General features: G+C 48.1%; 1 protein-coding gene across 2 annotated transcripts; it reads right to left on the bottom strand.

Annotated features, from left to right (window-relative positions):
• Positions 1–746: 746 nt before the first annotated feature.
• Positions 747–25,571, bottom strand: LOC146058063 (polyunsaturated fatty acid lipoxygenase ALOX15B-like). Of its 2 annotated transcripts, none has more exons than XM_083170025.1 (15): positions 25,369–25,571; positions 20,227–20,440; positions 17,444–17,648; positions 17,033–17,114; positions 15,354–15,476; positions 7,269–7,369; positions 5,732–5,904; positions 5,478–5,624; positions 4,901–5,104; positions 4,010–4,096; positions 3,675–3,844; positions 3,103–3,224; positions 2,346–2,446; positions 1,514–1,684; positions 747–1,054 (listed from the first exon to the last, which is right to left on the bottom strand). In XM_083170025.1, exons 2-15 carry the CDS (start codon positions 20,371–20,373, stop codon positions 875–877), a joined length of 2,013 nt encoding a protein of 670 aa, XP_083026151.1. In that variant the 5' UTR covers positions 20,374–20,440; positions 25,369–25,571; the 3' UTR covers positions 747–874. The 2 variants fall into 2 exon arrangements, with proteins under 2 accessions (XP_083026151.1, XP_083026152.1); XM_083170026.1 differs by having other exon boundaries at positions 20,227–20,405.

Below are 25,571 nucleotides of genomic sequence, written 5' to 3'. Positions count from 1 at the left end.
TAATTGGCGGGGCTGCCGGAATGTGAAAGCAATCGAGAGGGCCAGGAGGAAGTTGAACCATGCGGTGTCTAGGCATGTGGTAGCTATGGGCGGCACGGCGGTTAGACATCCCACCATTGTTACAGATTCAGTAGAATTATACAGAACCGATGGTGTCCACCTTTCGGACGTAGGCATGGCCGTGTTCTTGCAGGACATTTTCCTTAGGTTAGTTTAGTACAGTTAGCGTAGGGGTATTTGTTTAGGATGGCGGGGCCTGGGTACACGAGGTAACCCTACCGGGTTGGCGTGACCAGGCTGTGGCGAGAAGGAGCTCTCGACCAGCAAACAGGTGGGTTGTCAGGTGGTCGCTGTGCGGTATTGCCCCCCCTTTGCCAAGAAGGCGGGCGAGTCCCCAGTTCCGGCTGGGGGCGTTGGTCCTTCCTGGAAGGCCACGTCATGCAATAGAAGGGGGCGGTATGTCCGTCACAGTGCAGGCTGTACCCACAAGAAGGGGTGTGGTCATTGGGGGCGCTAAGGTCGCTACCATGGCACACCCGTGAGTGGGCTGGTCTCAAGCGCTTTCTTTGCCATCCCTTATTACAAATAGGGGTCATACCACTTAAATAAACATATATGACCTTTTAACCTTACGCAGTTGGTGTCAGTGTCTTTATTTATAGATAAGGTGTTTGGTGTCAGTTATTTCTAGGCATAAGTGTTAGAAAGGTATGAATAACAACAACATAAGTCAATAGGCGCCTTATAATACATCATTTATTGTATTTCCCTGAAAGGACCTGTCCAATAGAATTCATATGGACAATACAATTCAAGACATGAGAATCTGGTAGCTAGGTCAGGCATAATCAGTAGATCACAGACACTAGTCATGTTATACAGAGACACTGTTCTCAACCACACTCGGGTTCAAGTAGGGATATGGCAAACGAATTTTCTCGTTCCTCTCTTTAATGGAGCGGGAGATCTCAGCCAGCTTCTCCTGGAAATTCTTTATAAATGTCTGGGGAACCTCCTCTGTAAAACGCACATCAGGGTACTGGCCCAGAGGTCTCTGCAAGGGAATGGGAAATCTTTTTAAATGGATGCCCTAAACACAATTGTTTTAAAAACTAGGTCCAAACATACATGTGAAGTTGTGTGTAATATTTGTGCTGGCAGTGTATCTGAGATCAGTGTTGCTATGTATCACAGCCACTGTGGAGAAACCAATCATCAGGCATTAGGATTCACTCTCCTAAGCCCGCCCCAGACTCTCATTGAATAGTTTCACAGGAGTCTGGAGGTGGGATTAGGAGAGTGAATCCTAATGCACGTCCCAGGTTCTGTACTGTGGCTCTCTCTGATACACAGCGCCGATGCCACTCCCGGACACTATACCAGCACATATATTGCATACATTTTCACATGTATGTTTATATGTACTGCGGATGCCTCTGCTTGTTAGAAGCAGTAGAGGAACATAAAAGTACTAAACCTTAGTGCAATATTTATACTGGCCACCAGTACTTACCTGGTCCAGTGGCTCTCTACTGAGCAGCCACACAGTGGATATGCCCAAACTGGTAGTATTTACTTCAGGAAATGCAGCCAGAATACTCTGGATCGTGCTGACTCCTTTTACTGTGGGAGGGGGGCTTCTCATTGATGGGGGACCATTAGGCATCCAGGTATAGAAGTCAACCTGCAATGAGAAAACAGATCTTAAGGGCTTCATACTCCAGCAGGGGGCAATCTTCGGCCAGACTTGAAGCCGCGATCCACCAACCATACAGTATATGCCGTTTCTGCGATCCCACTTGGGACCAGGGTAGCGGGCTTTTTTACACGTTTACGATCCCAAATGAGCACACGCAACCATCAGGGATTGGGAGATTGTTCCAATACACCACTGGTGTATGGGCAGCTTTAGACAGGAACAATTTATCCCAGATAGAAACAAACATTTTCATAATACAATACAAGACCATTGGATGTGTTCCCAATGGAGAAGATGAGTGACCACTTTATACATCTGAAATTGTGGACCCAGATCTTGGCCAGTAACCAGATTCATCAGAGTGTAGTACTATGAAATACATAAGCAAATGGTTTGTATAAAATAGGCTTGCAACATGTATGTTATAGTTGTCAGTGTAAAGTGGTGAATAGTATCATAATAAAACATTCAAAGGTAGAAAAATTTTGGCCATGAGAATGTGCAGCACAGTTATTCGTTTCAGCAATCCTGTAGGCCAATGTCTCCCATGGTTGATCTCATTCAGATTAGTCAATTTGGTCTCCAATTCTCCAAATCAAAGAGAGTATGAAAGACACCACATATGACAGCATATTGCAAAGCTCACCTGACCACTGTTGACAGCTGCGTGCTGAGCAGAACAAGTGAAGATCACCATGGTCAGGTACTTGATCAGAGAGGCCTTGGTCTGCAATGATGATGGTATTCCTAGCAAAGGGAATAGTCCATTAGTCATCTACACCTCTCCTATACCCTGATGGACCATCACAACTTATATAAAGCACCATATACTGACAACCAAACAGAATAACAAGGTTGAGAAAATAGGATTATAGTGGATTGGATTTTGTTATGTCCTTTGTAGCTGGTTTTAGATATTCAATGTTTACTGTATGTCAAAAAGCTGAAATTCTATCAAATACAATAGTCTATTAGTCATCTAGATCTCTCTAACGCACTGATGGAAAACCAGGATTACCAACATTTTAAAGATCAGGTTGGCTCATTGTGGACACCATTGGGGTTTCAGTTAGTATCTTGGCGGTCGGAATCCCGGCGGTCGAAATCCCGACGCCGGAATCCCGACCGCCGAAATCCAGGCACTTTGTCCCTCTATGGGTGTCCACGACACCCATAGAGGGAGAATAAATGAGTGTGCCGAGTGTAGTGAGGCACCTGGCCCGCTGCGTGGCAAACCAAACCAGCCCGCAAGGGGGGGCGATCCACGTCCCCTCTTTGTCGGGATTTTGGAAGTCGGGATTTCGGTGTCGGGATTTTGACCGCCGGGATTCTGACCACCGGGATTTCATACCGCTCCCCACCATTGTTATCCGGCATCACAGAACAAGATGTAACTTACTTACCTGTAGATTTATACTCCAAGAATCCTTCTTTGAATATCTCGGCCACCCAGGCCTGAAGTTCAGGGTCTGTACTGACCACCGCATCACTCTCATAGTAGTAATTCACAATGTTGAACACAAAGCTGAAATGGATAAAGCAAGAGGGACAATCAGGGAAGTAATAAAGTATTGGTGATGTACATAAGAGAAAATTGGGATGTACTGTAACTTTAAGGTTTTCTATATCCCACAGCATATTCACACTAAAGCCCTGTACACAAGGGATGACAGGTGCCTCGTGCTAAGTGAGCTGCCTTAGCACAGATCGCTCTGCACACATGCACTGTACCTACAATGTGTGCTGAGCCATCTGTGCAGAGCAGTGCAGACGGGATAGACAGTGCATGCAATTGTCATTGCTATAGGGTGTACACATGTAGCGACCAATGCTTCATTTCTACGCAATCTAGTCAGATCGCTTAAATCTGTGTATGCCCCTTAAGACCAGTGGAACACAGTTTTATTCAAAGGTGGAAAACTAGTTACTCCCTCTGGGTGGGCAGCTGGGACAGAATAATGTTTCTCAGAACTACCTCTCTACAGCCAACCAGATCTTCATCCCATCCTCCTTGTACAGGTAATTGGGAATGGCCTCCACTCCTCTTTCCTTGATGTCATCAGGGAGACAGAGGCTGCTGTAAGTGACCTCTTCCATTGCTTTTCTTATCAGTATCGGAATCCCTCCTTTTCCAGTTGCTATAGCCTGGGGAAAAGGAAGGTGGTGGATGTGTGTTCTGGTGCAATGCTGCAAGTTCTATATTCAGGCTAGATATTATGTGATTGTAACATTTGATATATCCCTAAAAAGTCTCCATTTCCTCTAAGCTGGAGCGCTTTTCTGTTGCCATTATATAGTACATGATCTTACCGTATCAAAGAGGCCCCCAGGACCAATAAGAACATCTCTAGCAAAGACATTGATCTCAAGGGTGTAACGAAGATGTGGAAGGATTAGCTGGGAAAGTAAAAAGATATTGTCATTATAATACTTATAAAAAAATATTAATAAAGACCTTCATAGTAGTAGTAGTAGTAGTAGTACATGAGTAATTGATGCATTTTAAATAATGTAATATAACAAAAGGGCCAAATGTATTAGCCTCCGAGTTCAGCGGCCATGCAGGATGCTGGTCGAACTCAATTTATTTTAAAAGGAGCAATCATTTACAAGGCAAACCCATGCCTTGTAAATGATTGCCCCTTTAAAAAAATCATAAGTATGCTGGGTCTGTTAAGTAAAGGGAGGTTAGGTTAATGCACTAGGTCAGTGGTTCCCAACCCTGGTCCTCAAATACCCCCAACAGTGCATGTTTTCCAGGTCTCCACACAGAATTACAGGTGACATAATTAGCTCCACCTGTGGATCTTTTAAAATCCTTCTGAATAATGAGTGCACCTGCTGGGTGACCTGGAAAACGTGCACTGTTGGGGGTACTTGAGCACCAGGGTTGGGAACCACTGCACTAGGTTTAAGCTGTGAGGGGAGGGGTTTGGGTTGGGCTGCAGGGAGGGAGGGTTAGGCTTTGGCAGAAGGTGGAGTTAGGGGTAGGCTGTGGGGGAGGGTAAGTTTTAGGCTGAGGGGGAGGAGGGTAATAATATGTCTGTTTGACCTTTATAAGCAGATTAGTGTCTTCTGCTGGTTGCAGTGAACTATGTCCAGTTGTCACCTCTCCAGCCTCCATTTTAAAATATACCATTAGCCTTTTTCTAGAGCCCCTTATGTGGTATTCCCTGACGATAATTTAATAACAGATCTCACCTTGTACACTGGGTGGCCCATTGGAAGTTGTCTGGTGGTTGCAATGTTGAAGACCTCAGCAAAGAGATGAGTACAGAGAAGGTGAGTCACCACTTCATGCACCTGGAACTCAGAATTGCGGACCCAGATCTTGGCAAATAACCAGTCACATTCAGAATCACTTGGCAGGAAGATTGGAACGTTCTCTCCCGGAGTTTGTGCCAACTATAATAGAGACGGAACTGTCACAACAGTGCCATCTTGTACCACATAATCATCCTCCACCAATTAGGCCATAGAGCATATTATGTATCCCTGTATCTATGTACAGTATATACATACACAAGTTTTTTTTTTAATCTTTACCTGGTGGGTGGCAAATGGCATAGGAATAATATGCTACAGTAACTTTAGGAGATGGTTGTAACCTAAGAAGAATAAAACAATAGCTCGCTGTTGACCCTGGATAGGTGCCATGAATTTGTTCTATAGGAACATACATTTAAGGTGTCATTGTACGCCAGATGAACACCACGTACTAACAACTATGTTTCCTAGAAATGTTTGAAATCAAGTAGACATAACAACAAAGACTTGCCTGGATGGCTATTGGGACAAGTTGGTCTTGAGGGTTCTTCCACAGTAAACACATAGGGGCAGTCATGTATGATTGCTTTCCATTTATGGAGTTATTGGCTGGGACCCCCTGCAGAATCTTGTAATCTGCCAAGAAAACGTTGCCTTTCTGCAAGACACAAGCACCAGTTTATTGCAGAGTTTCTGGGTTGTTAAAGAGGTGTTTTTTAGGCCAGTGCCCATATGAATAAATAGAATCTCATGGCCACATCTCACCTCTAGTTCTTTCTGAAGACTGGTTGTGGTCCCCAGAGATGCAGCCACCATGTTATCACTGACCGGGAAGTTCTCAGGAATTTTAGAGCATTTTCTGATTAGGGTAGGATTAATGCCATTGAGATATTGACTACCAAAGAAGTAGTCCTCTTTCCATAACTGAGCAACCACGTCTAGGGATTAAAGACATAAGGGACATTTTTTACAATCATCTGTTATGAACCTTCGGCACTAGCCATGTCACTTCTATCCCGCAGTCCCCACTGGTCGCTAGGCAATGGGAATGTTGGGTGACCACAGGGAATTCTAGGGCTGCTTCTGACAGCCTGGACTTGTCTACGTGCAGCACTGAAGCTGCACCAAGTTACTCATTAAGGGGGCCTGTCCACTCTGGCTCTACTGAACTGTCTTAATATCGCTTAAAAGGCATTCTTTCCTGCTATTCCTTGATGGTTATATTTTGTGCTTGGATGTAAACTGCTTGTCCATGTTCTAGGTCCCCACCACCCGTGCTTATCCTGTTGATACTCTGATGGATTCTCTGCCTGACAGAAGTTGAGCCCAACCTTGCCTCATTTTTGTTTTGTGCCTGTTAATCCTTTGAGGTCCTCGGTGCTTATCTCCAAGTACTCAGCCAACAAGTTACCATCTGCACAGTGTTCCTCCAACTCACTGCATCTAACAGTCTGTGAATATCCTGACCTACATCTACACCATTCCCAGTGAACTCTTGTCTGTAACTCTTGTCTTAAGTACTTCAGCTAATATTATTTTGTGTAAGCACCAACAGCTAGAGTTATAAGCCCCTGCAGCCACCTCAGTATCAGTGGGCAAATCAAGAACTAAGGGAACAGGAGGTGGCTGTTAATGCCCAAGACCCTCTCATGGCCTCAGGGTTCTAACACAACTGAGCTGGTATTCACTAATGCATTCATGTGCTCCTTAACCACTGGCGTAACTATAGCTCAGCAGACCCCGCGATGGCTTGGAGGCACTGGGCAAGTTTGGGCAAGCTATTGTTACCGCCGCCGCATCTGGTGCTGCCGTGCCAGGACCACCAGATCCTTCTTTCTGCTGCATTCCCGGCGCTCCTCCTGATAGAAAATCACTTGCCAAATGGCCGCCCCCCCCCTCAGAGCAGACGGTTAGTAAGGATGCTAGAGGAGGCGGCAACCTCCTCTTGCATCCTCAATAACGGTCTGCTGTAAAGTGGCGGCCATTTTGCATGTGACATTCTATCAGGAGGAGGGCCAGGACTGCAGACAGGAGGATCTGCTGGTCCCGGCGGGACGTGAATGGACCGGGCGGCTGAAGAAATTAAGTAGTGAGTGGACGGATGGGGGGCTCAAATTGTAGTGGTGGGGGGCGCTGAAATTGAAGTTACGCCACTGCTCCTCACACGGTAGTACTCTATTGTCATATGATACACACAGCTTACATGATAAAGAGGTGACGTATGCAAAACTAACTTCTGTTCTGAGATATTCACCTTACTTCAAAATGTAAACATAAGTTGATAAAAAAAGAGTAGACATACCCAAGCTATTAAAACCTCTCCGACAGAAGACCAGTTCTATATCATCTAGAGCAGTCCATGGTTCTGGACTCGTAAAGCCTTGCGCTGCCATTTCAGTTACCCTGCAAAAGCAAGTAGGATAAAGGTTTCAAATAACATATACAAGATTTACTGACACATACTGTACCCGAAATAGAATTTGGTCTTGGTCCTACAGGTCCCTTACCCAATTACAAGGGACCTGCAAATTAATTTGCAGATTTGTTCTTATGACCCAAGCCCGAGTATATCCCTGAGAACAATGTTATTACTATACCAAGACATTATCACTAAGCTAACACAGTTAATATAATGGCCAATAATATAATATGTCTAAAGGATAGACTCTTTGAAACTGTTATGCTTGAACTCCTTTTATATAATCCTAAATACATAGTGGGGGGAATGTACGGTACTTGTGTAGTTTCACAGCGACACGCTACGTTATGGTGTCAGCATAGGCCAAGCTATGTTGTCAGCGTAGAACATTGGCAGCCCTACGTCATCAGTGTAGTGTCCCCGTCAGGCAGCGTAGTCACCGTACAGCTCTGTCCCCGGCATCCTTGGCAAGCCTAGTGAGCATCTCTCACACAGCGCCAGTAACCGCCAGATCCCTTGCGCTCCTGCGTTCCTGCGGGCGCTGGCAGAGACGCGCTCCATCTGCCTGGGATGCACGAGTGTCTCATAGGCAAGTGCGTCTCAGTAATTTATCTGGCAGGGTACGGCAACCCTGCCCATGTCCGCTTCACGGAGACGGTCAGGGTTAGGGGTTCGGTAGCGCGTGCGTCTTGTGCACAATAAAGGATGCATTTGCCAGGTTCATTTTCCGTGTGCCCTTGCGGGGCTCGGTGACTCGCTGCACTCGCCATACTTTATAAAATCAACTCCACGCCGACGTGGATAGTGGGGGTATGAACAGGTCGGGGGGACGCATACTGCGCCCCGTTGCGGGGCGCGCTGCACTCGCCACGCTTCAGGCTGACGTGGATAGTGGGGGTGTTTCAGAAACACATTCCCACCTGTCATGTCGGGCAGGTTAAAAATGGTCAATGGTTCCCACGCAATGTAATATGCTCTGATACAAAGCTGACTGACTACACTATCTGGATAACGCTGACTGACTACTCTTACTGCTTAAGCTCCGGTTAGGCGCGAATGTACACTCAGTCACAGACACAAGCTGCCGACTATGCTGTCTGCGGGAACACGATGCTGTTGCTGACAGAGATGCTGACTTCACTGGCTGCAAGAACACGACGCTGGTGCTGACAGGGACACTACGCTGACTACGTAAGTGGCGCCGTGAAACTACACAAGTACCAAATGTACTAAGATCACCAATTAAGACCGATCCGCGATATGAAAGGGTACAACCACGATTGGCCATAATCAGCCAAAAATACGAATGGAGAATACAGCAGATAGACTGTAATGTATAATATATCTGCCGTATTCTCCTGATTTGTATTTTACGATGGTGAAGCCAAATAAGTCCGATGCGGCTGCGATCCCTTCGATGCTGCCCTGTGTAAAAAATTTAATAAATAAATCATTCAAAAAGAGCCTACAGTACGTTCCCTCCATCCGGCATTTACCAGCCCCGGGCTCTTTGAGCCAGTCCTGGTTGCAGAAATACAAGGGGGGAAAAGTTGGGGACCCCTGTATTTCTATAACCAGCACCCAGGTTCATAGCCTGGTCCTGGTTCTCTATGGGGGAGAATATGAGAAGGGGTTCCCCTTATTTTGTCAACTAGCACCGGGCTCAAACAGCCAGCGCTGCCATGTCACAGCCAGGGAAGACTTTTGACACAAGCTCCCCAGGCCAAAACATGACAGCCGTGGCTGATCAGCCTGGGCCAGGCTAAAGCCCAAGGCTGTCCCCAGTGCCCCTGGGTGGTGGGCACCGGGTTGATGGCATAAAAGTGTGTAAAAAATAGAACAACCTATAGGGTTTTGTTGTGGAACTACAAGTCCCAGCAAGCCTCCCCACATGCAGGGACTTGGAGATCCACGAGTCCCAGCATGCAGGGTATTAATGGGCCCACTGGGTCTTGTAGTTCTACAACAGAACCAATAGCCCAATAAAACACAAACACACCAAGAAAAAGAGGGATTTTGTACTTACCGTAAATCCTTTTCTCCGAGTCCACAGGTGTCACTGGAGTTACACTGGGGAATAGAAGGCGCCCACAGGGAGCATGGGCACTTTAAATAAAAGATTAGAGTGGCTAACTCCTCCCCTTTTACTTCCCCTCACAGGTCAGTCGTAAAGGTTGTGCCCGGAAGAGAGCAGGAAGATAAACTGTGAGAAAAACACTGAAAGTTCAAACGTACATAGTCAACAGACATAATAACATAACCAACGTAACCCTAGCAGGGAAACTCCAAGGTAATGATCCTTGTAGGAACAAGCCCGAAGGCAACAGAAGAGAACAGCGCTGGATGGCCGTCCAGTGACACCTGTGGACTCGGAGAAAAGGATTTACGGTAAGTACAAAATCTCTCTTTCTCCTTCATCCACTAGATGTCACTGGAGTTACACTGGGGACGTCCCAGAGCCTTCAACCCAGGTGGGTGAGCGCTGAGAACCCCATAACACCCTGCGGCCAAACACTGAAGCAGGAGCCGCAAAGGTATCAAACCTGTAAAACTTAACAAAGGTTCTACAGCCTGACCAGGTGGCAGCTCGGCAGAGCTGCTGGAGAGAAACCCCTCGGGCAGCCGCCCAAGAAGAACCCACCGACCTGGTTGAGTGCGCCGTGATGTAAGCAGGAGGAGTCCAAGAAGAGGTGACATAGGCCTGACGGATAGTCAACCGAATCCACCTAGAAAGCGTTTGCTTTGAAGCTGGCCATCCACGACGTAAGGGGTCGTAGGTAACAAAAAGGGAGGCAGACTTCCTGATGGGGGCTGTGCCGGATACATAGATTCGCAGAGCCCTAACCACATCCAGGGATCTCGCTTCCGGCGAGTCCTCTGGAAGAGCTGGAACCACGATGGGCTGGTTCAAGTGAAAGGCAGATACTACCTTAGGAAGGAAAGCCAGACTAGTACGGAACTCCGCTCTGTCAGCATGGAACTGAAGAAAAGGGGAGCGACAAGAAAGAGCCCCCAGTTCAGATACCCATCTGGCAGATGCCAAAGCCAGCAACAGCACAACCTTCCACGTCAGATAGCGAAGGTCCACCTCCTCCAAGGGCTCAAACACAGAAGTCTGTAAGTACTGAAGGACCAAGTCCAGGTCCCAGGGAGCCGTTGGAGGATGATTGGGTGGCTGTAAACGGAGCACCCCCTGGAAAAAGGTTTGCACCTCCGGAAGAAAAGCCAACTTCTCCTGAAAAAAGTTGGAGAGAGCTGAGACCTGTACCTTTAGGGTATTCAGCCTCAGCCCGAAGTCAAACCTTCCTGAAGAAAAAGGAGGAGTCTCGACTTCTTGAACAGGCATGTGGAAGCACCACGCCTCTCACACCAAACCACATATGAACGCCATATACGGTGATAGTGTGCTGTGTAACCTCTTTCCTGGCACGCAGCATAGTGGGTATAACCGCTCTAGGTATACCGGCCTTCCTCAGGATGGAATTTTCAGCAGCCACGCCGTCAAATGAAGACGACCTAAATCTGGGAATATGAAGGGTCCTTGGCTGAGAAGGTCGTCCTGAAGAGGCAGGGGCCACGGCTCGTCTATCAGCAGTGCTGTCAGATTGGTGTACCAAGACCGACGTGGCCAGTCTGGTGCTACCAACAGAACTGTGACTCCCTCTCTCCAGATTAGTTGAAGCACTCGAGGTATCAATGGGAACGGTGGAAAGAGGTACACATACTGGAAGGGCCAAGGAGCGACCAGCGCGCCCACCCCTTCTGCTTGAGGGTCTCGCGTTCTCACGAAGAACCGGGGGAGCTGAAAGTTGTGGCGGGACGCCATCAGGTCCACTTGGGGACAGTCCCCGCGATGGATCAACTTCTTAAAAACCTGAGGGTGTAAGCACCACTCTCCCTGATGTACGTCCCGCAAACTTAGAAAGTCGGCCTCCCAGTTTTCCACTCCAGGAAAACGGCCGACAGGGCCAGAGCGTGGACCTGGGCCTAAAGCAGGATCCTGCTGACCTCCTTCATGGCCGCGCAACTGAGGGTGCCTCCCTGCTTGTTGATATACACCACGGTCGTGGAGTTGTCGGATTGGACGCGTACGGCCTTGCCTTGGAGGAGAGGTCTGGCCTGGAGAAGAGCGTAAAAGACTGCTCGGAGTTCCAGAACATTGATCGAGAGGAGACTCTCCTGTCCATAACCCCTGGAACTGAGGGTCCAGGGTGACAGCTCCCCAACCACGGAGGCTGGCGTCTGTGGTGATGAGGGTCCAATCCCAAATCGCAATCCTTCTTCCTTGTTGAAGGTTGGAGGTGTTGAGCCACCAAAGCAAGGACAGGTGAGCACGAGGGGACAGGGTCACCATCTGCTGCAGGTGTAGGTAAGAGCCCTACCATTGATGGAGGAGCGACAGCTGGAGCGGCCGAGAGTGAAACTGGGCGTACTGTATCGCCTCGAATGTAGATACCATCTTCCCCAAAAGTCTGGTGCACAGGTGCACGGACACTTGCCTGCGACGCAGGACAAGCCTGACCAGGACCTGTAAGGACTGGATCTTGTCTGCTGGCAGAAACACCTGCATCTGGATGGTGTCCAGGATCATCCCTAGGAATAAGAGATGCTGAGTTGTGTGAAGCTGTGACTTGGCGAAGTTGAGAATCCACCCGTGGGATGTGAGGATCTTCTGTGTGAGAAGAATGTGCTCCAATAGGGTTTCCCGGGAACGACTCTTCAACAGAAGGTCGTCCAAGTAGGGGATGATAGTAACTCCCTGCGTGCAGAGAACCTCCATCATGACCGCCATCACCTTGGTGAAAATCCGAGGTGCTGGTGAGAGGCCAAACGAGAGAGCCTGAAACTGCCAATGCTGTTCCTGCACTGTGAACCGAAGGTATGCTTGGTGGGGGGCCAGATGGGAATGTGCAAGTAAGCGTCCTTGATATTGATAGAACCAAGAACTCTCCTTCTTCCAAACCTTGAATCACGGACTGCAGGGACTCTATCTTGAATCTGACCACGTGCAAGTACGGGTTCAGATCCTTTAATTGAGATTAGGACGTACCGAGCCATCCGGCTTTGGCACGAGGAACAGACTGGCGTAGTAGGCCCGGGTACGCTGTTTTACAGGAACTGGAACCACCACTTCCATTTCTTGTAATTTGGCAATGGCTGCCAATAACTGTTGTCCTTTCTCTGAAGGAAGAGGAAGTCCAGTTGTGAAGAACCTGTTTGGGGGAGACAGACTGAAGCGAATCTTGTAACCTAGGGTCACAAGATCTCTTTCCCAGGCGTCCTGACAGGACTGGAGCCATAAGGGACCGAAATTCCGCAGGCGAGCTCCCACCCTGGGATCCCCCAGATGGGACGGAGGACCATCATGCAGTAGGCTTGGTTGCCTTGGGTCCAGTGTGGTTGTAGAGGCGCCTCTGCCGCGACCTCTGGAACCCCGGTGAGATGGAGCACCCCCTCTGGATCGACCTCTGAACCTGCTTGAAGGACGAAAGGCCCGAACAGAAGACATCTGGGCGGTTCTTCGAGACGGGGGTGGAGCTGCCGAAGGGAGGAAGTGTGACTTCCCGCCTGTAGCCCGGGATATCCATCTATCCAGTTCTGGTCCGAACAGGAGCTCACCATTGAAGGCCATGGATTCCACTGCCCACTTTGATTCAGCATCCGCTTGCCACTGGCAAAGAACTACAATTCTCAGCGGACCCATTAATGCCATGCATGCTGGGACTTGTGATTTTCCAATTCCCTGCATGCGGGCGAGGCTTGCTGGGACTTATAGTTCCAAATCACAACCTAATAGTTTATTATTCTATTTTTTTACACACTTTTATGCCATCAGCTCAATGTCCACCTCCCAGGGGCACTGGGGACAGCCCTGGGCTTCAGCCCAGGCTGGGGGTGCCCTGGACGGGGAAACCCCTTTATTGGGGGGGTCCCCACTCCCTCAAGGATCCAACCTAGGCTAACCAGCCACAGCTGTCTTGTTTTGGCCGGGGGAGCTTGTGTCAAAAGTCTCCCCTGGTTGTGTCTTGACAGCGCTGCCTGTTTGAGCCCATTGCTGGTTGCCAAAATATGGGGAACCCCTACTTATTTTTTCCCCTGTATTTTGGGAACCAGGACTGGGCTATGAGCCTGACTATGGTTACAGAAATGCAGGGGAACCACAGCTGTTTTTCCCCCTGTATTTCTGCAACCAGGACCGGCTCAATGAGGGTGGACCGCACGTGTTTATTTATTTATTTCTACACATGGAAGCAGGGGCGTAGCTAGGGCGGAGCCGGTGGAGCTCAAGCTCCAGGCGCAGAATGTCACTTGGCGCCGGAGCTGTGCTCACTGCCGCCGGTTCCCCCGCCCTGTGCCTGGCATTGCGCGGAGACAGAGTGCACCGTCGGGCCACCCGCTCACCCCATGAGTCCTGCTGCCGCCCGCCCACCCGCGTATCGCATAACGAGCCTGCCTGCGAGACTCCGGCGGGATTAAGAGGGATTCCTGGTGTGTATGTGATACATGCCCAGTGACCGCTGTCTCTGTCTTCCAGCTGTGCGGTCCTAGTGCTGTACTGGGGCAGCAGCCGTCATGGACACTGCGTACATTTGTGAGTGGGACAGGAGACCCCGTTCCAGCCACTGCCCCTCCATCCCCCTGGCGTGTGCCTGGTCCTGCCGCAACCTCATCGCCTTCACCACAGACCAGCGCAATAAGAAGAGAGGTAACAGCGCAGCAACACCAGCTGTCATCCAGCCAGCCACCTGTCCCAGCATCTTTTTATCACACAGTTATCAATGATTCTCAAATTGTAGCACTGATGTCACACAGGAATTTAATGAGAGTCAGGGACAGCATGACATCACAGGGCTCAGGGCGTGCTAGTATCCTAGCTTGTATCCTAGTGGGAGAAAGGACCACTGACTTCAGATGGACAGTGTCCGGGAAGCGCTGAGTGAGCGTCGGACACTGCGGAGAGTGGCGACAGAATTTGATAATTCAAAAGATAGGCCGGCCACTGATTGGCCGCTCTCTCAATCAGCGGCCATCCTATCTTTTGAATTATCAAATTCTGCTGCCACTGTCCGCACTCCACAGTGTCCGCCGCTCACTCAGCGCTTCTCGGACACTGCGGTCTGCAGACTACTACAACCTTCCCTCCGCCGCTGCCCAGATCCTTGCTACGGCGCTGACCGGATCCCCGCTGTGGCATTGCTCGCCACCCACCACCCTCCACTGCAGCTCCCAGGGGAGATATAGCTACACACTGCTGGGTGGGCTACTGCGGACTACTACAAGCTCCAAGCCACCATCGCTGCCCCGATCCTTGCTGCGGCACTGACCCTTATCCCCGCTGTGGTGCTGCTCATCACCCGCCGCTGCAGCTCCCAAGGGAGATATGCCTGCACAGTGCAGGGCGGGTGTATAGGGTAACTACAGCCCAGACTGTCCTCACCTGCTACCCGGCTCAACTGCCACCAGCCACGTCCTCCCAGCCACTGCCCCCAGTGCTGTCTTTCCAATTGGGGTGGGCCCCTAGAACACTTGGGCCCCAAGGCAACTGCCCATTATGCCCAATGGGTAAGACGGCACTGAGGCTGCACCCTTTTTTCCGCGCAAGAGCCCCGCCTACTACAAATCGGGGGGGGGGGGGGCGCGAAACATGCCCTTGCTCCGGGCACCGTGGCACCTAGCTACACCACTGCATGGAAGCCTGCACATATCTAACTGATCCATGCAGGCTACAGCCCAATACATCTGGAAAATAAGGGTATTTTCCAGGCATATTTCCTGCTGATTTACCGGCCGTGTTCAGCATAGTCCTGATAGTAAATTTGGATTCAGCCGATGGTGTATTCATTCATAAAAATAAATAAAAATTAATACACCGGTCGTAAAACAGATTACACACAAATATTTTCGGTTTAGTAAATTTACAGATGTTAAATTACATTGATTTTGGATTTACTAACACTAAATACATACGTGGCCGTCTTGTAGACGTTGAAGCTGCTATGTTTTACAAAAGAGAACTGGTCGTTAATGGGCAGATCCTCAACCTTGTCTACCGCAATGCAGTGAGGGGCGCCTTCTGCATAAGATTTCCACCTGCAGGAAACAAAGGTTAATGCTATAGAAAATCTTCAAATATATTATTCTGACATGTACCATGTCTATCTATTCATACTCCTATTGATTACAGAGACATTAACTTTCTTAGGGATGGCCATTGGTGCATTCACCATCGATTGCCATTGATGGCTATACTGCTATACTGATAGTCCACACACTTAGGTTTGATCCGGACAAGCTCTAAGGTTTGAACCAGTCAGTCTCTCTGCAGCTCTTACCTTGAATCCTTCCTTAGGGTTAAAAAAATGACAAGAGCCTCAAATCGACATGTTTCGGGACATCAAGTCCCTTTTTCAAGAATTGAAAAAGGGACTTGATGTCCCGAAACATGTCGATTTGTAGACTATCAGCCACCTCAGAACCCTGCCTTATCCTCCTTTGTATCTTAATCTAATCCATTTTTAAACCACCTGTATTTGTCAATAAACGTGATTTTTAACAAGAGGACTCTTAAAGATACCTTGATGAGAGCAGAAAACGACAGCACATCATGAGTACAGGTATGCCACCCATATTTCAGTAAAGAAACCATTATATGTATGACCGCATCTCACATGTGTAAGGGAGGTGCGCATTTACTGGCTACGTACCACAATTTAGAAAAAATAATATTTTTACAGATACCATTGCCATTTTTTTGCTTATATTTCATATCCACACATTGGAAAATCGACTCCATGAGAATTTTTCATCTGATCTTGAAGGGAATTTGACATCGCAGATCGTAGAAAGGAAGTATAACACCGTACCTTTCACTTATATTCTTCTGGTGCCTGTACAAGGGAAGCGCTAAGCTTGGTTTACCACCCTCCTTTTTTCAAACCATGGCTTAGTGTAGACCGATTGATCCCACAGGAATGTGTTACTTCTTGAAAGAATTAGCTATTTTTCAGAATAAGGTCTACTTACTTTAGGAATGGAGTTGAGATAATATTTCAGACCTATTCAATGGAAATATAGATATTCGGCAAGAGTGTCTTTGGTCTTTTCCTGGTAGTTTAACAGTCAAGATAAATAGCTATGAAATTTGCCATTTGCTAATCATAAACATACATTCATAAGGAAATGAACGATATCCTGGCCACTAGGAAGACATTATTCCACAAGGAAATTACCAAATTAACTAAAAGGCAATACTTTCTGTCCCCTAGAACAGGGGTTCCCAATCTTTTTCAAATCACGGCACCCTAGAGTATCCACGGGGTATCCACGGCACCCCTAGGCCCAATAAAATAAATATAAAATTAAGTAGATTGTGTTTAAATGTGCTTCTTAGGTTCAGTTATGTGGTAAAGGGCACACATTTTATGATTGGCAGCCACCAGCACTGGTTTTGTCAATAAATAATTGACCATAAATAATTTGAGTTGGTCCTGGTCCACCAAACCGTGGCACCCCTGCAAGTGTCCCGAGGCACCCCAGGGAGCCACGGCACACAGTTTGGGAACCACTGCCCTAGAAGAAACAATATATTCCTTAGAGACACAACGGCAAAAAAGTTGTACTAGATGTACAGTATATTGGCCACTCACTTGTGATTTTCTCTCTTTTTCTTCAGTTCCGCTGTCCGTTGTTCCTTTAGAAGAGGGTTAGTAGCCACAGATAATATGATGCCTGAAACAGAACAGAGTACTGCATTGTAGTTAGCTTGGTTATTATTGATGGTTATTGATCATGGACACAGAAGAATCAGGTGTCTCCATAAGGTGAAGGAAGGTCCATTAGTGGAAACCTTGCCACATACTGTATAAAGATATGTATGCTGGTTCTCTTCACTAATCCCAGCTATAGTTCTGTACACCAACATGGAGATGAAGCTCATGTTGTGGTTTATGACAATGTGATGTATTGGAGTGAGAACATTTATCTATCCCACAATGATGACCAACCACTGGTGATAAGATTCCCCAGGGAGCACCATACAAGTCTGGATAAAATCTTACCCTTTCCCTCTGGTATTTCCACAGTCATTCCAGGAGGTAGCCATTGATAAAAAGGGAACTGGTAGAGCCGACCATTAGGGCAGGTCACATTGACATATCGGCAATACCAAGCTAGTGACTTAAAAACCTTGTAGGTCACTGTGGACAACCGAACCAGCAGGAGCTCTCCAAGATCTTTCTTTGTGTCAACTTCAAACTCAGTCACCTGTAAAAGCAGAGCGATGTCTGAGAAACATGCACCAAGGAACCACAGAATGTTACTAGGACACATACTGTACTATGGATCGGGGAAATTGTAGACAGATAATACTTTATCAATGTACATAGCATTTTACAGAAAAATATAGCTTTCTATTGGCCACACGTTTTGCATTATTATTTGGAGAATACACGGAACCCCATTGCTTTAAAGTTAAATACCAAAAAATTCTCATTTGTTCATATACGTAGTGTTACACTGAGAAAAAGTCTAGTGGAATTTTTAAACTGACGAATGAAAACCTGAGGTTATAGGCTTTCACTTTTTGTTGGATCCTCCACTAACTTAATGCTAGAGAAGCTCTACTTTGACCAGGCAACAGTCCATGGATCAAAGATTATGCGTCACTGACAAATTTCCATGGTAACGCCCAGCGTTTTCATGTGAACACCCATGAAAAGCTGGGTGTTCCCATGGGCGTGTCAACCCACTGCCGCCCCGTGCCCCACCCCGCCCGCACTGGTCGGTGCGAATGGGACAGTGAATTTGCTGAAGACCAATCTCATGAAGACCATCGGACTCTATGAAGACATCTTGCTGCTGGGGATTTAATCAAGCAGAAGCTACTTATTATCTAGGTTATATCAATTGCAGGGTATGGAATTCTAATCCAGATAATGGCCCTTATTCTGATCGATGCGGATATTCCCGCTTGCGTACGGGCCGCCGATGTTTTTCTTCTGCGCATGTGCAGAAGTCACTCTGCGCATGTGCAGGCGATTTCGCCGCAAGGATTCTCTATACGCCGCACAGGGGGCGTAGAGGGGCGTGAGGGGCTACTTATCCTCATTACCCTATGCATACGCCCCGCGTTTCATGGGCGTTCCCATGCAAACGCGGGGCGTATGCATGGTAATGAGGCCGTGACGCGTGGGTACGGGGCGGGCATCTGACATCGCCGGATGTCAGCTGCCCGCCCCCATACAAGATTTCACACGTTGCGGGACCTGGTGGAGCGTGCGGCCCTGCATTCGATGTTCGGCGACCATCGAATGCAGGGGCTGCTCCCACCATGGAGAAGGCGTATCCCCGTCCAATTTCATGCGGATCGCCACATATCCGCGTACGGACGGCAGGTGGCGATCCGTATGGAAGGCGGGGATTCGCCTGCACGGTCGTGGCCGCATATTCTGATCGGGCCGCACCGATCAGAATAAGGGCCAATGAGAGGTATAGTTAGTGTATATTGTCTATATACTGTAGGCCAAAGGAACAAATCAGACCACTACTTTTTACTGTATAACCAGTATCAATTATTTTGTTGTTACACAATAAACTGTATGTACATTTTTATTATTCAGAACATGTTAAGGCTCCCATTTAAAGAAACATTCAGTAGGTTATTCACATTGACTAGAATATTACTACTAGCGGTGGCTCCTACCTGTTTTGGGTAGGGTGTCTACCACTATTCATTCATGGAGAGGAGGAGAAGAGAAGACGGTTGGGTCCAAGCACCTGTGCAATAGTTCTGGCAGGTGCTTGTCTACAAATTTTTTATACCCCAGCTTCTATGGACTGCATCGGCTGCAGCCCATAGAAGCCGGATCTGGCTGCCGGGAAAGCAGGAAGTGGCTTCCCATAGGTAGCATACTCTCTGATAAATGCAGCCTGATCTGGCAGTAGCAGAGTGCCTCCCACAGGGACTGGCTGACAGTGGTTGGATAGAAGGTAGCACTTCCAATAGGAATTCACTGCCAGTCATGGTGAAGCCAGTGCAGCCATGGACTACAACAAGTTTACTGCAGTGCTGTCTTTTACTGGGGCGACTGCAGTCCTGCAGTTTTTTCTATAAACGAGAATGCTACGCTCAGTATTTGCCAATAAAACATGTTACAGTACCTATGCCCTGTAATTTAGATTGCAAAGTATATTATCTCTGGAATATTGTGTAATGTGATATCAACCAATCCAGTTACCAGCTCTAAGAAGTCCGCCAAGCAACTGTGTTACTACAATAGGAGTATCAGGGCAGTTTAGTTCATACCCAACCAACACTGTTACTTCTGTGCACAGTACATTTCCTGTAGGTCTAAAGATCTGAAATATCCATCCATAGTATACATACACAGCTTCTACTTCCTATAATGATTAGCCTGCAATAGTCATACCTCCCAACAGTCCCGATTTTATCGGGACAGTCCCGATAATCAGGGCCTGTCCCGCTGTCCCACCCGCGGGCGGCAGTGTCCCGCGGTGTGGGGGGGCTGTTGGGAGTCCCCCCTGTCAGCTGCTAAGCAGCGGGGAATAAACGCTGTGCGCATGCGCACAGCGTCTATTCCCATAGCCAGGGGGCTGGGGGCATGGCTAGAGGCTCACAGAGCCTCTGGGTCATGCCCCCATAGCGGCAAAATGGGGGCGTGGCCTCGCGGGGGGAGCCGCGAGTATAGGCCATGCCCCCAAATTAGGCCACGCCCCGAACATTTCGACGCGCCTCCGGCGCGCAGCAGCATCTCGACTGCTGAACTGCAAAAGTTGGGAGGTATGAATACTGATAATATTGTTCATTCCATTAGACACCTACTGCTCCAGGTCTGAAGTTACTCCACTTATGATTCAGTTGATGCTTATCACTTTCTGCCAGGGTGCCCACAAGGACAATGGAGACTTGATCACAGGTCCCAGAACCCAGGTCAATCCCTGTTGAAATCTTTAGCTTGTAGGTCCTCATGTCTTCCGGTAACGATGCCTGATGGAGCAGCGCTGGATGAAGTGGACCAGTTAGAAATGTCTCAGACCTGAGGGTTAAGCATCAACTTAGATAAGTTCATTATTTTGTGTGATTATCTATCAATACTGCAAATTTACTAAAGGCAAATTCAAAGGAAACATCCACATACATTCAGACTTAGCAGTAGACCATTGGAATCAAACAGCCATTTTTATAAGTAGACAGCAAAAGCAACCTCGAGATTTAGTGACCATTGGGTTCATAAACCCAATAGCACCCTCAGAATAGTGCAAACAAATATACCTACAGGTGGTCGGCGTATTTGACTAAAACACTACACGACCCGGTATGATCTGTCCAGACTGTATGATGTTGTCCTCTCAGCCTGGGCTGGTTTTGAAAAATAGTGGAAAAACTCGGCTTGAGGCTTCTTATATTTTTTAAAAACCAACACTGGACTGAGCCAGCAGGGGGATGTGGTGATGGTGGGGTAACACTATAGCAGGGAGGGGTGTGGATCGTATTGTCGACCCGACTTAGGTCGACAGTCATTAGGTCAACACCGTTGGGTCGACAGGCAACAAGGTCGACAGTGTTCTAGGTTGACATAGATGAAGGTCAACATGTGTCTAGGTCAACATCTGACAAGGTCGACATGGTTTTAGGTCAGCAAATGTGTTAGGTCGACATGGGTTAGGTCGACAGGTCGCGAGGTCGACATGGGTTTTTTCACTGGTTTTTGACCCGAATGTTGACACAGTCGACATGGGCACAGTTGGAAGTCAACCACAGCTCCTCACATCACTCGCTTCGCTCGCAATGCTTCGGGCACGGTGCCTCGCTGCGCTATTTTATTCTCCCACCATGCCCTAGTGGAGGGTAGGGCATGAAATACCGCCTGTCAGCACATATCGGCTCAAAAAACTGTGAAAAAAACCCATGTCGACCTCGCGACCTGTAGACCTAACGCAGACATGAAGAGGCTGCTGGTGCTTGTAGTACACCTTTAAAAACAATATTAGGAACTCTTAAATAATGATTAACACCATATCCCCCACCACTAGGGGTTCCGGGAGTAGTCAAGATCTGGTTATCTCTTGTCCATTTTTCCAAATGATTCCAGCACTGGGCTGAGCAGTTTGGGACTGGTTTACATTTTCAGGGAGACTCCATGTTTCAGTCTCCCTGCTACAGCTTTACACACTCCCTGCCTCTCAGCAGTTTTTTGGAAAATAAGGGGAACCTTATGTTGTTTTGTCCCCCTATTTTCCTATACCTGGACTGGTTATTGAATTGGAGAGGGGCTGAATACATTTAGTTATTACAAAATTAACCAATTGTGTCCTTGCTCCCCCCCCTGTGTATCTTCTACCTCTTTTCACTTTCAGCAAATTCAGTTATTTATTTTGCACAGAACATATTTGATGCCAGTCCCATTGGTGAGGTTTGGTGGCAGAGCCTCCAATAGCTGCCCCAAATGTAGGCCAGCCTTCTGGTACCTTTTGGCACTTAACTTGCGAATGTCTGAAGGCACAATACTTTGGGGTTTGGGTTCTTCAAGTAGGGATTGGTATGCAATCCCGGCGGTCGGAATCCCGGCGTTCAAAATCCCGACGCCGGAATCCCGACCTCCGAAATCCCAACAAGGGGGGGCATGGATCGCCCCCCCCCCCCCCTTGCGGGCTGGCTGCGCTCGCAGTGGGCCCGGTGCCTCGCTACGCTCGGCACACTAATTTATTCTCCCTCTATGGGTGTCGTGGACACCCACGGTGGGAGAAAGTGTCGGGATTTCGGCGGTCGGGATTCCGTCGTCGGGATTTGGAACGCTGGGATTCCGACCACCAGGATTTCAACTGCATCCCCTTCAAGTATTATCTGACTCAACGCTATTCCCAACACTATTTCCGACTGGGGAAATAGCGGTGGGCGTCTATTCAATTCGGTCTTGTCTGACAGCATTGAAGAAGAAGATGGACAGAACGGGCCCGACTTTGAAAACTGTCTGGCCCGTTTTGTTGATTACGGCCGTGAATTGTTGTGATCACGTCCGAATCTCGACAAACCACAGGCGATTACGCAGACTTGACCCCTTTTCACCGATCACGAAGCGGGACATTGAATCCCCCCTGGCAACATGCTGTCGAGCAAAACAAAAATGGGCTGGCTGTCAGGACAGAGCAACAGTTGTGACCCAGGATTGAATACCCCCTTACTCTGAAAATCTGTTATCTTGGGGCATAGCTGAGGATGCTCTAGATAACTACAGTTTGCAATTTGCTGTAAATATGTATTTATTGGCCAAGGTCTGCATAGCAGGACTTTGAACGGCTGCAGAATGTCCTGATTTTCATGCTTGGCTGTCTTTGATGAATGTAATGGTGGAGTATGGCCCTCATTCTGGTTGATTCGCAGCGGCCGCTTGTCCGATATTTTGCGTATGCACATTCACAGCAGCATTTCTGCACATGTGTATACGCTGGGTGCTTGTGTACTCTGCGAAAAGTCTGTTCGTCGGGTGCACGCACCCAGCCTTGTGAGTGTGTGGTGGAGAGAGGCATGGGGTGCCGGGCTGGTCATTAGCATATGTGAATGCGTTCTCATGAAAACGCAGGGTGTACACATGCTAATGCCTCCAGGACGCACGTGCGGAGCACGGAGAGCTGACACAATGATGTCTGGACCACCATTACATATGCCATCATTCAATGGTTGCCAACCATGGAAAGATGGGGGAGGTTCCCACTGGCATGCGAATGGATGTTCATGTACTGTAAAACATCCATTCGCAAGCCTAGCGAATGAATCCTGCTTGTGAATAGGTGGTGCCGACTAACCATTTGCAAGGTGGGGTTAGGGTGACTTGCACGATGCAAATTTGCATCTGAGCGAGTCAACCAGAATAAGGGCCAATGAACATTATTTGTGTATCTCAGTCTGGAGTTGTTTTATATATGTAGTTGCTCCAAGTCGTCTCCACTGAAAAATGTACTTTATGTTTTGGGATGTGTGACTTTAATATATATGTGCACTATTTTAGTTATAATTACAATTACAATCATTTGGGGCCTATTCTGACCAATTTGGTCGGGTCCAAATTCAGCGCCTACTCCGATGTTTGGGACATGCGCATGCTCGTGTCTGTGCATGTGCAAACTCAGGGAGCTAACAGCTTTGGCGAATTTCACACTAGCCGGGTCATTCGCTCCAGAGGGGGCGAGCTGGGTATGGAGCAGGGGAATGCGATGCCTGCTTGGGGCGGGCGGCTAATGTCACATGATGTTAGCGCCCGCCCCCGTTTCTGCGATCTTCGTCAGTTCAGACTGACTTTTATTACCGAATTGGAGAGTCTGAATCAGGCCCTTTATGTACCCATCAGTGACTGCTAAATCCTGTAATGATGGCCACCAAACCTCACCAATGACCAGCTTTTTGTAATAGAAACCCACACAAATCCCCCTCAGTAAATGTACCACTAGGGAAAGATTTAGAGGTGAATTATCTAAGTTAAACAGCAATGCCCCATCGGAATAAATATTGAATAAATTAAGACCATTTTAATCATCTATAAAGGCAAGGAAAGTTGTATTCTCTTCTCAATCCCATTACAACAACAAGGGCCACGGAAATACCATAAGTAATACCAGGGCCGGATTATGCCTTCGGGGGGCCCAGGTCACTTTAGACAGGTGCCCCACTTGTCTGTACTGGCTGCAAAGTGCATGGGAGAATATTACACTGTCAAAACACATGTTAAAGATAGTATAAACTTGGTCAATGGGTAACTGCAGGGGGGGGGGGGGGATTACCCACTTCGGTGGTATGCCCGGAAGTTCTCCGGGCTCTGCTGTGCTGTCACAGCGGGCTGTCCCGGAAAATTTCCGGGCATACCACAATACAGTATGTAGATGTGCGCCAGTGCTGCCTCCAGCACTGGCGCACTATGCGCCTACATAATGTCCATTCGTCTTTCCCCCGGGCACTCCTCATCGCCGCTGCTGCAGGTCAGTCCCCTTCGCGCCGCCACAGATTACTCCCCTCCCCTCATTTGTCCATCCGTCGGTCCCGGGCACTCCTCACCGCCACTGCTGAAGGTCACTCCCCGCCACCGCAGGTCACTCCCCTCCGCGCCGCCACAGATCACTCCCCTCCGCCCCCATCCATCATCGCTGTGCACTCGAGCCCAACACCGGAGCACACTCCCTGCTGATGCCAGGCACTCCTCCTCCCTGAGTGGCTGCTCGGGGCCGCTGCTACTGCTGCTGCTTCTAGATGCAGCGCACTACAGTTGAGTGGTGGGTTTTCTTGGGGCAGGACAAACCTGCCCTGTTAGGTTTGTCCTGCCCCATGAAAACCCACCACTCAAGGGGTTAATATAAACATAAACTTATATATATAAAATACCATATGAAAAGCCTGTGTTTGTCCCTCTGTACCTTACTCTGTAGGAGTCCTGACAGGCTCAGCACTGCCTCTGATTAAAAACCCTCCCATGCCTCAAATGATGAGGCCGCTGCTGCTGTTCTCCATGGGCATGAGAAGCATATGATGAGCTCCACCAAGCAGCGCTAAGCACAAACCTCTCAGCCTCTGACCTCTTGTGCAAAATGTCATGGAACATGTCAACTCACAGTAATGCACTGCACACTTGTGCTGTTGGTGTGCCTTGGCTCCCGATGCTCAGCACCATTAATCATTGTCACATTGGCAGATAGACGAAGCTGCAGCACTACCCCACCCCATGCACAAAAACTTTAGCTTAAAAAAAATATATATATATTTTTAAACAACATACAAATCACAGGGCACCCCTAGATAGAGGGGTACTGATCCCCTGAGTAATATGCATGCAGTTAAATCCGGCCCTGAGTAATATGCATACAGTTAAATTTTGCTCCTTATCCACTAGGTCAGTGTAGCATCACAATCACCAATAAATGAACAACAAATGTATTTCTCCATCACATACTATAAGGTAAGTTACAGGCAGCACCTTACTTTTTTGTTGTTGTGCCCAGTAGAGAGACACCTGGTTTTTCTTTTTCGACACCTCTGGATCGGGTGATAAAAGCCACAGCACCAACTGATTTGGAAATATCTATTCAACCAATTACAACTGTGGGTGCGAAAAGTAAAGTATTATTAAAAAGATTTGCAATTACAGTGCATGCAAGGATGGCAGCAGGCAGGGATGGCAGCAG

The sequence above is a fragment of the Crinia signifera genome, chromosome 2 (genome assembly GCF_055691185.1).
Source record: "Crinia signifera chromosome 2, ASM5569118v1, whole genome shotgun sequence".
Classification (NCBI taxonomy): domain Eukaryota; kingdom Metazoa; phylum Chordata; class Amphibia; order Anura; family Myobatrachidae; genus Crinia; species Crinia signifera.
The sequence above is the reverse complement of the archived record's forward strand: the minus strand, read 5'-3'. Positions and strand labels throughout refer to the sequence as shown.

Excerpts from the sequence above, each read along its gene's own strand:
- LOC146058063 (XM_083170025.1), bottom strand. The coding sequence starts at position 20,373 with ATGAGGACCTACAAGCTAAAGATTTCAACAGGGATTGACCTGGGTTCT. Across the intron at positions 15,477-17,032 it reads AAAAAGAGAGAAAATCACAA|GTGGAAATCTTATGCAGAAG; the intron begins GTGAGTGGCCAA and ends TGTTTCCTGCAG. Across the intron at positions 2,447-3,102 it reads CTTGGAGTATAAATCTACAG|GAATACCATCATCATTGCAG; the intron begins GTAAGTAAGTTA and ends TCCCTTTGCTAG.